Source organism: Schistocerca gregaria, chromosome 4, assembly GCF_023897955.1.
Source record: "Schistocerca gregaria isolate iqSchGreg1 chromosome 4, iqSchGreg1.2, whole genome shotgun sequence".
Lineage (NCBI taxonomy): Eukaryota > Metazoa > Arthropoda > Insecta > Orthoptera > Acrididae > Schistocerca > Schistocerca gregaria.
In genome coordinates this window covers 368,478,579-368,493,634 of record NC_064923.1, presented here as the reverse complement: position 1 = coordinate 368,493,634, position 15,056 = coordinate 368,478,579, and the positions used below count along the sequence as shown (strand labels likewise).

At 38.2% G+C, this 15,056-nt stretch overlaps 1 protein-coding gene across 2 annotated transcripts in view; it reads right to left on the bottom strand.

Moving 5' to 3' along the window:
* LOC126365865 (SPARC-related modular calcium-binding protein 1) overlaps nucleotides 1-15,056 on the bottom strand; it is a 710,118-nt gene that overhangs the window by 43,841 nt on the left and 651,221 nt on the right. For both annotated transcript variants that reach the window (XM_050008539.1, XM_050008540.1), the window contains one exon: nucleotides 8,868-8,939. In XM_050008539.1, the coding sequence (XP_049864496.1) occupies nucleotides 8,868-8,939 (72 nt within the window). The remainder of the gene's footprint in view (nucleotides 1-8,867; nucleotides 8,940-15,056) is intronic.

The following is a 15,056-nucleotide window of genomic DNA, read 5'->3' as shown; positions in this document are numbered from 1 at the left end:
AATTTGGCCCATTTGTTTTCAGATCCTTCAGTCTGGTAAACCAGATCCCAGTCCTCTATAGCTAATTTATTTCTTAGGGCAAGGATGTTACCCTCTTAGGATTCTTTTATCTTTGACAACTTTTGTTATTTTTGTGATGCTTGTGTTTACATACTCTACAAGCTGGCATTTGTGGTCAGAGTAGTGAAAATCCATATTCCAGCACTAACACTGTCTTTAATATGTTTACATAGTATAACATAATCAATTATGCTAGATGTGGACTTTGTTAACCTGCTATCACTATTTACTACATTTATGAGATTATATTAGTTAAGGGTATCTATTAACCTCGTATGACACAAACTGGAAGATTTTGCCTCAATATTCAGATCACCAAGTATAGTTAGGTCACCAAGTATAGTTAGGTCGCTGGGACCACAACGTCCCACTACTCTACTATATATGTCTATGAAGCTAACTACATCAGCCTTTGGTGGATGATAAATCCCAATAACTGTTTTCTCATAACCTCTCTACACTCTTTGGACTGCTACACCACCACCCTTATGTTGCTGTCTACAATAACTATTTACTAAGGAGTAGCCTCTACTTTACAGTAAATAATTTCATCAGATTTTAATCCATGTTCAGTTAACACTACTATGTGAGGCGACTTAATTTACAAAAAATTTACAAATTTACAAAAATTTACAAAAACCTGTAATATATTAAGCTTATTTCTAAGGTACTGTATGTTTAGGTGCATGAGCCTTAGTGGTATTTTTAACTGGTCATCTGATTATCTTCCTTTAAAATGCACTGAGTTGGTTCACTTACGTAAGTTCTGGATCCAGGCATTAAAAGTGTTCCTGTTCTTTGGCGATCTTGCATTTCTCGATCTACTACCCAACCTGGCTTCTGTCTGTCTAGTTGTCAAGGTAGCTGTTGATGTGCCTTCTTGCTCCGTACAGTCTGAGGAGTTGCCGAACTGCCTGGTGTTGCAGTAACTGGAGTTTTATACTCCACCACATTTGATTGGGTAAGTGATGCTGAAGAGTCTGCAGTTGATGCCACAGCTTCTGTTGTTTTAACTACCTGGCTTGGCAAGTTGTTTTTACCCAGTCCTAGGAATTTGTTAGTTGCTTTACTTTCCCACAAAAAACATGTCACTTTGAACACTGGGTTTTATTGGTCTTGAGGATCTTCTAGGAGCACAATGTGTTTCTGGACTTTTGAATATCCTGTTGCTGCAAACTGATCTTCCTACTCCATTGTTCATTACTGTTCTCTTGACAACATTGTGGTTGATTTCTGGTACTGTAATTTTTTCTTGCTGTGTTATTATTTGCTCAGTTCCATCTGGATCCTTCCACTCAAGTGATATTGCAGGCTTTAGTTGATTTTTTGGAGGGATGACTGCAAGTGAAGTTCTGGCCATTTATTCCTTGCCATTAGCATTTAGGTGTAGTTTGTGAGAAGTGTACCAGTCTCTGTTCTCAGGAACTTTTACAAACAGTGTTTTGGAAAGATTTCACTATTTTGGCTATTTTCCTATTTGTTCGCCTGGTTTCATAGTTCACACATGACCAGTTTTCAAGATCATATCTATGGGGTATCCCTACTATGATTACATTTGTGTGCTGAAGCTTAATTAATGCTGATGTTATAGCATTTAATGCCTTGTCTACTTCATTTTTGGCTACATCATTTGTGCCACTCCAGATTATAACTGTGTCATTCATTGTGACGTTCTGTAAGTTGTAACAGCTTTCAAGTATTGAAGTTAATGGTGCACGTGGTATAACATTTCCTTGGATTACGAAATTATTATGACTTTGATGCATTAAGTTAGCTGCAACTGATCGCCCATGGCTGTCTGAAAACACTTTTATTCTTTTTTGTGTTTAGGTGAGCTTTTTATGTTACTCCTGTGTCTGTTGTACGAATGTTTCTTGCTACTTATGCTGTTTTCTTGAACTATGAAGTTTTTATTTACCACAGTGCTTAGTGGTTCACAATTTTCATCTTTTTGTAGCACATCAAACCTGTTCCTTGTTGTAGTGTATAACGAGGAATCATTAGCAATTTTTTTCACAGCTTTAGTAGTTGTTTTTGGCGTAATATACTGATTGGTTTTTGCAGTGATTTCGCTTATAGAGTTTTTGTTTTCACATGATTTGGAACCTTTAATTTCCTGAAGTGTTATGGAATAATCTTTTGGGTCAATTCACCATTTATCAAATGAAGCTTTTAGAGTGCCTCCATTCAGTCATGTTTCACAGTGTTACTCTGTATGAAACAAAGGAGTCACAACCATAACAGGAGGAAACATGACATACATGTGACCAGAAGATTTGCATCTGGTGCAAAAAGGTGTAAAATACACTAGCACAAAAATTGTCAACTCGTTTCCAAGTGATTAATGGCCTAAGAGAAAAAGTTGATCATTTAAAAGTAAGCTAAAGGACTTCCTGCTTGAAAAATTAATTATGCCTTATAAATAACAATTTTTTGTGTCACCTGAATGGTCTTTGTATTTTATATATACAACTCTGTGTTTAGGTAACATCTGGAATTCGTGTTTTCCACCTCTCTGTGTTACTGTTAATGACCTGAATATCATAATGTGTTAAATGTTTTGACTTGTTTCACTTCTAAGTGCTATCACACAATAATGAATGTATGGAATATGTATCATATTACATATAAAAAACAAATAAATAAAAACTACATTAAGCCAACTGAAGATGGGTACAAATTCAAAATGCATTTTGACATAAATAAATAAAGTCCAAAAAAGAGGATGGTTATCCTCTTCCTTCAAGTAGTTTAATTCACAATCATTTGTGCAATCATCACCATCACAGGTAAATAGTAACCAAGAATTTAATCATGACATTCTGAAATCAGATTTTTTTATAAGGCGTATGCAGAAGCAGATGCAGATCCAGATCACAATTTAGTAATGTGACAAGTAGATAGGTTTGAGAGAATCGTCTAGAAGAATCAATATGTAAAGAAGTGGGTCACTGAAGTACTGAGGAGTGGTGGCAGGTGTTCAAAGTTCTTTAAGGGTATATATATTTTGCAATAATTAATCAAGTTAGTTTGTAGAATCTGTAGATCTGGAGAGAGAGAGAGAGAGAGAGATCTACATCTACATCTACATACAGCCTCTCCTAGTGACTATATGGAGCATGGTAGAGGGTACCCAGTATCAGTGTTACTCATTTCCTTTTCTGTTCCAATCACATACAGAGTGAGAGAAAAATGACTATCTATGTGTCTCTGTACGAGCCCTAATCTGTCTAATCTTACCTTCATTGTCCTTACGTGAAATGTATGTTGGTGGCAGTAGAATCGCTCTGCAGTCAGCCTCATATGTTGGTTTTGTATATTTTCTCAATAGTGCTCCTTGAAAAGAATGTCACCTTCCCTCCAGTGATTTCCATTTCAGTTCCTGAAGCATCTCCATAATACTTGTGTATTGTTCGAACCTACTGGTAACAAATCTAGCAGCCCACCTCTGGATTGCTTAAATGTCTGCCTTTAATCCAGCCTGGTGTGGATCCAAATACTCAAACAGAATTCAACAATGGGCCACATTAGTGCCCTATAAGCAATCTCCTTCACAGATTAACCACACTTTCCTAAAATTTTCCCAATAAAACCAAGTCAATCATTCACCTCCTCTACTACATTCCTTACATGCTCATTCACTTTCATATTGCATTGCAATGTTATGTCTTAGATATTTAATTGACTTTATTGTGTCAAGCAGCATACTGCTAATACTGTATTCAAACATTATGAGTTTGTTTTTCTACTCAACTGAATTAATTTACATTTTTCTACATTTGGTGCTAGTTGCCATTTATCAAACCAACTGGAATTTTCTCTAAGTGATCTTGTACCCTTTTATTGTCACTCAGTAATGACAGCTTGCCATGCACCACAGCATCATCAACAAACAGGTGCAGACTGCTACTTACCCAGTCTGCCAAGTCATTTATATATAAAGAAAATAGCAGCAGTTCGATCATCCTTGCCTGGAGCACTCCTGATGATATCCTCGTCTCTTATGAACACATGCCATAGAGGACAACATACTGAGTTCTGTTACTTAAGAAGTCTGAGTCACTCACATACCTGGTAATATATTCTGTATGCTTGTGCCTTCATTAACAGTCAGCAGTGTGGCACCATGTCAAATGCTTTACAGAAATCTAGAAATATGGAATCTGCCTGTTGCTCTTCATCCACAGTTCACAGTATCTTGTGAGAAAAAGGCAAACTTAATTTTGCATGGGCAATGCCTTCTAAAGCCACGCCAAGGAAATTTAATATATTTGAACTGTGAGTATGTTCAAGGATTCTGCAGCAAATCAATGTTAAAGATATTGGCCTTAAATTTTGCAGGTCTATTCTTTTACCCTTCTTGTGTACAAGAGTCACTTACACTTTTTTCCAGCTGCTTGGGACTTTGCAGTGACCATGAGATTCGTGATAAATGCAAGCTGGTGTAGAGTACTCTTTGTGAAACCAAACTGCAATTCTATCAGGACCTGGCAACTTATTTGCTTCCAACTCTTTCATTGTTTCTCCACACCAGAGATGCTTATTACTCTGTCATCCGTACAGGACTTCATGCGATGGTCAAACAGCGGTATGTTTATATTATTCTCCTGTGTGAACAATTTCTTAAATGCAAAATTTATGACTTTGGCTTTACTTTTGCTGTCTTCTCTGGCACACCAGACTGGTCAATGAGTGATTGGACAGAAGCCTGTAGTCGCACCTAGCAATTTTATGTAGGACCAGATTTTTCTTGACTTCTCAGCAAAATTTATTGCTAAGGTGTGACTGTGCTAGTAGTTGTAAGCTCTGTGCATCAATCTTTTTACAGGCATGAATTTCCTTGATGACACTGCTAGCCTCAATGGACATATGGAACAACTGCAGGACGTGCAATGGAATGAACAATCTAATGAGCACACACTATGGTCTGACTCTAAACAGAAGATGGACTCAGGTGATGAGTCCTAGCAGAAATGAGATTAACACCAAAATTTAGGGCCACAAAGTAGACAGAGTGAAGGAATGCTGCTACCTTGGAAGCAAAATAGTACGTAGCAGATGAACAAGGAGAACAAAAACAGTAGACTAGCACAGAAAAAATTAGCATTCATGGTCACAAGAAATCTGCTAATATCTGACATCATCCTTAATCTGAGAAAGAAAATTCTGAGAATTTACGTTTGGAGCACAGCATTGTATGAAAGTGAATCATGGACTTTGAGAAAACTGGAAAAGAAGACAAGTGAGGCATTTGAGATGTGGTACTAAAGACGAATGTTGACAATTTAGTGAACTGATCATTTGGATGTTCTCCACAGAAGGAGAAAGAAGAGGAACATGTCATAAACATGGACAAGAACAGGGGGCAGGATGCTACAATGTATATTAACATACCAAGGAATATCGCTCCTGACATTAATACAACTTTTTCCTTGTCTTTTTCTCTTTGTTAATAGTACAGAAGTTAATCAAAATATTAAATTTCTTTCTCGCACTGGGGTTCCCAAACATTATTTTTCACATGTAGTTTTCCAATTAATGAAGACAATAGTATCATTAGTTCACCTGTGAATATTTTATTTGAAGAATTATTAGTGATCTAATGTGCATGTAAATTAGAAGAAAGTGAAATTTTCGACGAACTGAAAGCTGTCTGTTAATCAACTGGTACAGCCCACTGAAATCCTTCATTCTGTTCTTTTTCACAAATGTTCTACTTTTCCAAAAACTTTTTTACTCAGAATTACCACAGTTTTCAGAACTGCTTTTTCTGTTTCCAAAAATGCATCATTTACTAAAAGAACTAGTCAGTTTTGCTAGTTTGTTACACAAAAAATGGAAAGCCCATGATAGAATAGCAACAATATGGAAAGAAGACAGTGCTGCTCCCCAGATTGAGGGAACACTGAGTTGCAGACAGGCACAATGAAAAATAATGCTAGAAATATTTGAAATATTTCAACTTCTGGACTAAGCTCTCCTTTAGAAGCAGAAAACTCAGATATCCACATACTAACAATTTGCACATACCTGGCCACTGTCCCCAGAGGCTAAGGCCCAACTGCATCTGCATCTGATATGAGGAGCAGTCTATCTGGGGTGGGTAGTATCTAGTACTACACATGCCTTCTACCCTGCCCACACACCTACATAGTACTTTCTCTCTTCTATTTCTCTTCTCTGTTGGATGGAGGGTGTGAGGCTGTTACTGTTCGTTGAGGCTGGGATAATTTTGGGAACAGAGAACAAGTTGTAAGGATGACTCATCTGTGTAATTCAGTAAAGCTGGTGGTGGAGGAGAGGATTAAGATGGCCTGTGTTGTAAGGCAGCAACTGAAATCAAGCATCTTATGTTCAGGTGCACTGCTGTGCCACAGGGTGGTCTACTTCACTCTTTACCACAGTTGGGATGTGGCCGTACATCCTGGTTGACAGGTGGTTGGTAGTCATGTCAATATATGAAACTGTTCAACGGTTGCAGCAGAGCTAGTGTACAACACAGCTGCTTTCACATATGGCCCAGTCTTTGATGGGGTAAGGTAAGCCTGGGAAAAGATTGTAATAGGAAGTGCTGGGTGGGTGGATTGGGCAGGTCTTGCACCTGAGCCTTTCACAGGGATATGATTCGTGTGACAAGGGATTGTGAGTGGCATAGGGATGGACAATGATGTGTGGGCAACAGAACACCAATTTAGGTGAGGTGGGAAGGACTTTGGAGGGGTGGTATGGATCTTGGGTAGGATGTACCTCATTTCAGGTCATGATGATAGATAATCAAAGCCCTGACAAAGGATCCATACCAGATGTTTGGGGGGGTTTCGAAGGCTAGGAAGATTTCTGCTAGATTCCCCATAAACAGTTTGGTATAGGATGATATCACACGGGTGCCCATGGCTATGCTCCAAGTTTGTAAGTGTACCTTTTCTTCAAAAGAGAATTAGTTATGTGTTAGGATTGTTGGGTTGGCAAATGAGGTAGAGGGTTTGGAGTCTGAAGGACATTAGGAACAGTAGTGTTCAATTGCAGCAAGACCATCGGCATGAGCAATGCCGGTGTATAGGGAAGTGGCACCAACTGTGACTAGTAGGAAGCAGTGCTCCTCTCCCTCATCTGGACTCTGCTATCCCTTCCCTTCCCAGCCCCACTCCAGATTGCTATTCACGTGACAGTCCCATTCTGATACAAACTCCCAGTGGTAGCAGATGTGTGCATGAAATGTGCTTGCTTGTGTGAATGTGTGTATTTTCATTGCTGAAGGAAACTTTTGCTGAAAGCTATAATATGTTACAGTCTTTCCGTTTTGCCTCTCTGCAACTCATCTGGTCATGTTTAGGATGAGTGGCACTTTATCCTTTTCCTATTAATATTTCTAGCTGCCATGTAATTTATGTTAATTTCAATATTTTCTTGATTAAAAATCACAGTGGACTACCAAGAACTGGCATATGATCCCAGAATTTAATTGACTGACACACACACAAAAACGTATTCGGGTGCTAAGAGCCATCCTGGATTGTCCATTTTTTTTTAGAGGTTAGACAGATACATAGACAAACATCATGCAAATAACAACAACAACAACAACCACCACCACCACCACCACCACCACCACCACCACCACCACCACCACAACAACAACAACAACAACAACAATCAAAAATAATGTATCAGGTTGACAGAAATGTCCTCTTCTAAAACAAGCATGAAAAAAGTAAGGTGTATCACATTGGGGAATAAAGCTTCAGGTGTTCATATGTGGAAAAATTATATTCACTGCATAGGAGGAGGCAGCATATCATGAAACCTTTACTTCAGTTAATTACATTCTAGCAAACAAATTTTCTCCCCTTAAAAACATGAGCATTTACTGATGAAGCAGTTTTGTAAAATATAAACAAGAAAGGTGAATGTGAAAACATTACTATGAAAGAGAAATTTCAGAAAATTCAGGACAGGTGAAATGAGAAGATGGAATCATAAGAAACTTAAGACCAAATACCAAGTGAAGCACACAAGGTGTATACACAAGGTGTATGAGACCAATAAATAAATGGAAAAACCAATAAATAAATGGAAAAACCAATAAATAAATGGAAAAACCAATAAATAAATGGAAAAACCAATAAATAAATGGAAAAACCAATAAATAAATGGAAAAACCAATAAATAAATGGAAAAACCAATAAATAAATGGAAAAACCAATAAATAAATGGAAAAACCAATAAATAAATGGAAAAACCAATAAATAAATGGAAAAACCAATAAATAAATGGAAAAACCAATAAATAAATGGAAAAACCAATAAATAAATGGAAAAACCAATAAATAAATGGAAAAACCAATAAATAAATGGAAAAACCAATAAATAAATGGAAAAACCAATAAATAAATGGAAAAACCAATAAATAAATTGGATTCAAATAGTTAGGAAAATACATTTATTGGGTCTCTTGGGTACTTAATGTCTCCACCTTGTTCCCCTGAGGGTTACAATTTTTCTTCCACATTAACCCTTCATAAACATGGTTTCTCATTATTTAATACAAAAATTACTTTTAAATTATGCACTCTCTGAATGACTTAACAGCAACTAAGGTTAATTAATTTAGCAGCTTTATGAAGGAATTTCTGTAATATATCAACAGTGTGGAATACATTTACCATAACAAAACTTATACTTATTTGTTCATTTTTTTAATCTGAACAAATGTTTCCAGAACACTTCAGTCTGTTATGACCAAGAATGAATTAAATGATCAGTACTAGCTGCTGTTTAATTCTGAAATATACTGTTCCCAAGACTCACCCTCTGGTTGGCTGTTCCTCCTGTTAAGTGGATCCACCACAATGTCAGGGGAAGGGGGATCATCGAACAGAACTGAGAAACAAGACAAATTTTCTTTTAAAAAAATATGAAGCCCTTTCATAATGAAATTCAAAATAACTATAGTTTAAAAGCTAATCAAATGTGACATACTGCAAAAATGCACATTGTTTCCAGTTTCTAGATGGGACTCTCACAAAAAAATCCCTTGTCTGAATTTTGTAATACAAACAGTGACAAAGGTTTGCTTAATAATGCATATATATGCTATTAATGTAAATCATCATACTAGGAACACTGAACAAAATGGATGACAGTCATTGTAAAATTGTTGTATACTTATTCAAAATGTTTTGGGGTGACATATGATATGGAGAGACTGAACAACAATACTCTACAAACTAGTGGAAATTTTCCTAGTTGTGATTGAGTGAAACTCAGCCATCCAGCCACAACAGTCAGGATCTATGGAATAAAAATACCCATGTTTTTTGACTTTCAGAAAACATTTACTAGATTCTATACTGTCACTTAGTAACTAAAACTTATTGCTTCATATCAATGGACAAATATGCTATTAGACTGGAGATTTCCTAGCAGGCAGAATCCAGTACATTGTCCCGTGTGGAAATATTTGGTAAGCAAAATACTTATCAGGCAATTAGTATTTAATTTCTAACCACAATACTGTCACGCCATGACAATGATCACGTCCAAATCCAAAAGCAGGTTCATAAATTAAGTACAACACTATGCATTTACAGTACACTTATTACCAATATCAATGTATTCAATTCCTGGACAGTGTGCGCTACTATTTATTCAAACATTAAGTATTCCAGAACATACAAAAATTACAAATAAAATAAATTTCAGGCACTTTTTGCAAATGACAGATACTAAATATCAAATAATTTCTGGTAGTTGGGTTTTCAATGGCAATCTTTAGTACTCCATCTGCCAACAGTAACTGCTAAGCCACATTGCATACAGCACAGGTCACAGCACTGCTCCATCTCCTGGAGAAACAGTGACCTGCTGTTTTAGCAGTTATCATCAGAGCCCACTACAGCACTCTTGATAGAGCACTTGTCAGTGGTCATCTGTATGGCACATTCTGGTCTTGCTCTTACATCCTTTTCACTATGAAGAGCATCAAATCATCCTCTCCTATTGAAGTTTCACAGTTGTCAAGCAGCTTCTCAGTTTCTTCAAATGTGAAGTCTCCATTATTGATTTGTGCTTCACGACTGTTGTAGAGCTGCTTCGAATGTCTATCCATACCAAGTCTCTCAGGCTTTATCTTCCTGGCTGGTGTATCAGGTTACAGCTCTCTGTCCATCCCTGTGCATTCAGGGTCTGTATGCAAGCCAGCTGTCTTGCTGCTTCTATCCTCACAATGAGATGTTTCACAGGGTCAATCTGAGTATCATCACACTGAAACAGTTTGAATGGAAACAGTGTATCCATTGTTGTTCTGGCCTCATATGCCTGCTAGAACAGACATAATAATGTAAACCCTGTAGTGTGTTGCTAGCTTCTCAGTGCTGACTATCATCCACTGATACCCATTTCTTGACAAGAACTTCCAAAGACGTTAATTTCAGTTCAGTGGAATGGTACTGTTAGAGGTAAAATTGGTACCAGATGCCTTGGGGGGTAATTGCAGCACATGCTTCTGTCATTGGCATTCTTTACAGCAGCTCACATGGGGGTCTAATGGGTCACCAGAGACCTGGCTAGTTATACCTACATCTGATACTGTCAAGTCTTCCCAAGTCCCAGATGACAAGATGTTTAAGTGTTGAGGAAACACTTCAGGATATTTTGTTATAGATGAGCTAGGATGGCAAGCAGTCATTTCCAGAGCAGCAGATCGTAGTTCCTCTGAAAGATCATTCCGTTTAGTGACTGGAATCCTCCTTTGGTTGGTTCCTACTCCTCCTCTGAGGTTTCTATGGTTTTCAGCAATGCTGGATCTTCCTACTGTTTAGCAGCAACATAGCAATGATGACAGATTTTGTCTATTCTATCATGTTCTGTCAAGTGCCAAAGGACTCCTGGAATGGCAATAAATGTCCTTGTGTTTGTGTCTACCTTTGTATACCAGTGTGAAGCCTCAGGCCCAGCAAAGAGAATAATCGTCTGTCACAATAGTGAATGATTTGTCAAATAAATACAGCTCGAACTGGGAACCCGACAACTGCAAAGCATTCTTTCTTGGTTGTGCAGTAGTTCATCTTAGAAATGGAGAGTACTCCCAGAGCAAAAGCTATTACTTTTTCACTTATTCCTGAATTTGTACCTGAACTGCATCTATTTCAAACCACTAGTGTTAGTGTGAAGTTTTGTCTCTGCATTCTTGTCATACAATACTATGACTGTAGATGATATTAGTACCCCCATAAGGACAAGGAAATCTCTCTCTTCCACCTCATTCTAAGAAAATTTTGCATCTCCCTACAGTAGTTCTTATAAGAAAAGCGCCTTGATACAGTATTATGAATCACTGGTAGTATGAGCACATGATGAAAAAACTTCACATATTGCAAATGTCCTGAGGACTTCTAAAATCAGTGACTGCTCTAATTTTCTCTGGGTTGGAATGAACTTCACTGATATTACTAAATGCTCCATGGTGTGTGTGTGTGTGTGTGTGTGTGTGTGTGTGTGTGTGTTTTATGTCATCGATGCAGAGGCACTATTTCACATTCCGGCAGAGACTTGCAGTCAGAACACTCTTCAACACAGTTGTCAGGCTGCTTGAATGTCTTCGAAAAAACAGTAATGTGTCTACATAGCAAAGACACGTCATCCATTAGGACACTCTCCATTACACATTTGAAGGTAACTAGAGTGTTATATTGGCCAAAAAGCGTAAATTTGAATCAGAGGCCATCAGGAATTGTGAACAGTCTTTCCCAATTAACCTCTATTTGCCAGTGGCCTTTCTGCACATCAATAGTTGAGAAATACTTTGCTCCTTTCAAGCAGTATAGGGGTCATCAGTGCGGAGCAGCAGGTAAACACCTTTTTTTCATGATTTTGTTTAGTCACTGGCAGTTGACATAGAAATGTTATCTGCCATCTTTCTTCCTCACAAGGGCCACAAAATAGGAGCAAGGACTCTCAATTATGTCATCCTGCAACATCATCTCCACTTCCTCCTGAATTATATGTAGCTTAGCTGGTGACACACAGCAAAGGTGCTAACTGATTCATGGATGATCTCCAGTGTTGATGCAGTTTTTACCAGGGACCCATTGGTCTGCCTTCTCTCCAGTTTGACAGCATCTGAAAATTGGCACAGAATGGCTAAAACTCAACATTGTTCCTCAGTCAGGCCAGACCCTATTAGCATTTCTGTAGTAGCTCCCTCTATTGCATTGTCTGTAGCAGCAGTGGAGCAAGAGTGTTCATTGATGTCACTGAGTTGCCTATCCTGGACTGGTTCACTTGCTCCTAAGCATCTACCTTTAGGGATAAGTTGTGGCTCCTGATAAAAATTAGTGATCCAAAGTTCTCATTGACCACTTGTTCTATTTATGATCATCACTAGGATATAGATTTTATTTGTGAGCCTAAGTAGTTTTTTTCCATTTAATTGACAAGAGCTTCATAGTTTAACTGAACATCTATATTGACAACCAGATTTCTTCTCATTGATGACTACAGGATAACATCCCCAACGGCGAACAACCATGCAGAGCAGTCTTTGTTAATATGAGCTTGTTAGACTAGCTTCATCAATCTGCAGCTCTGACCATCCACTGGCTATAACTGCTTGGGACAATTGCAAGAAGTGCCACGCAAGGAGAACATTATCACTACATTCTATTAAAATGACGAACTGCGAACTGCCACTGATAATTGTATCCAGCAGCTAGGAACATGTATTTATTGCAAGTATATTTCCCATTTGTGGCCTACACAAATGCTTTTGTTTCACAGAAACAAGTCTTCCTGAGCTGGTAGTAACAAGCTTTTCACATCTCAAAAAAAGAAGCCCCTGAGCTTACTAGTGCTCAGACGTCTTGGCCATCAATGATGACATGGGTAAAATTTCCTGACATCTTGATAATTGTGTGTGTGCATGCTTTTGTGACAATTGTGATTTAAGGTATGGTGATCTAGGTTGTTAGGGCATGTCATATTTCTTCTAGATGGTCAAAGTTTCAGGATCTTTTAGTTCTCATGCTTGACTGAACTTTGTATGTGTTACCCAAAGGAGTTTCAAAATGGTTCAAATGGCTCTGAGCAATATGGGACTTAACTTCTGAGGTTATCAGTCCCCTAGAACTTAGAACTACTTAAACCTAACTAACCTAAGGACATCCAACACATGCATGGCCAAGGCAGGATTCGAACCTGTGACTGTAGCGGTTGTGCGGTTCCAGACTGTAATGCCTAGAACCGCTCGGCCACTCCGGCTGGCCAAAGGATTTTCACCTCCAGCAGTCAAACCTCATCTAGTGTTCATGAATTCAGTGACTAGGCGAATGAGTGGCTGGTACTTCTGCACAGTGATGGGGAATAGCTATGGTGTGTTGAAGAGTGATTGTCCAGGGTACAGCAATGAACTTTGTCCCTCAAGTAAACTTTAATCGTTTGCAGCTAACTGGCATGAGTACTATAAATCTGATGGTTGATTTCTTGCAGCATAGTCCTTGTCAAATACTTGATTGCATCTATGTTGGGTGGATGCTGGGTTGTCATTTGACATCTGTGGCACAAGTCTGAGTTGGCCAAGTCCACTCTTCCTGGTGTGTGTAGCTGATGGTGGAGTGATGCTGTGGGTCAATACACTACTACTTCAATATTCTCTATTACCTCCTGACATATGGAGTTCACATTCATGGCTACTATCTCTTGTGTACTTGGACTGACATCTGGCTGCCATAAACTGCTGTATTTCCTCTCTTACTATTTGGTGTATGAGAGGGGCAATGTGTGACTTTTCTGTTGCAGTTCCTAGAAGCACTGGTACCACCCAATGAATTCTTCAGTTGTTGTGACATCCTTTATCAGAAGAACTTGGCAATTTCTTCTGCAGCTCTTTCCATCAAGGGTGCAATTTTGTCAGCTTCTGTCAGTATTCAGATTCACAATATGGCATAGGGCCAAAACATCCTGTATATAAGACAGTCATTTCTCCACAACATTGGGCTCTGCTCTTCAAGTGTTCTTCCACTAAACAGACTTGTTGTTCACTGTCACCTAACATTTTCATCAGTTTTACCTGAAATTTGTCTCAGCTAATGAGCTTCTCTTTGTTGGTTTCTAATTGCTGCTGGGCATTGTCCTGCAGTAAAAGTATGCATTTGCCATTCTTGAATCACTGATGAGCTTTGTCATCCAAGTAAAAGTACTCATTTGCCAAACTAATAATGTCACCCCAACTGTTATTTCCTGCCCTGATTGAATCTTTTCAACCATTTCATTGGGCCCTGAAAACACTGATGGATGTCTTAAGTGCAGCTGACTTCTTGTTTCCTGAATATACAGACCCTGGGAACCCTGTATCCTGATTTGTATTACATTGTAACCACAATCAAGTGCAAATCCAAAAGGGTCATCAACGAATTATAACTCTTAGCACTCAAAGCATGTCGATCATGAACAGCAATGTACAGATAGAAGAGAACTCAACTCTTGGATGGAGTGTAATGCTTAAACTTTACAAACACAAGAAATTTCGAAAATCTTCCAGAAATAGTACATACTGAGCATTAAATAATTGCCAATGGTTGGATTTGAACTGGTAAACCAAAGCATGCCATCCAGCAATGCTAACTGCTATGTCACTCTGCATGCAGCACAAATTGTGGCAATGTAATAATGATAGATTATTGCAAGTTAATGTACAGTAGATGGACAAGGGAAAGAACTCAATTTTGTTTGACTATACAATATGTTGTATGATATAATCAGGTAGAATCATCAAATATTTAGTTGATACCAGTTAAACTGCTCTGCGGAGAGGCGGAGAGGCCTCTCCGCCTCTCCGGAGGATTCTCTATTGAAAAAATTCTGAGATGGAAATATTGTTGAGGGTCTTTTTTTTTTTTTTTTTTTTTTACATCTTTGGCTGTAGCTGATAGATATACGTCAACACCACACGACAGCAGACTGCATGGTCTACATAATGCACCAGAAAAATAACCTACAATA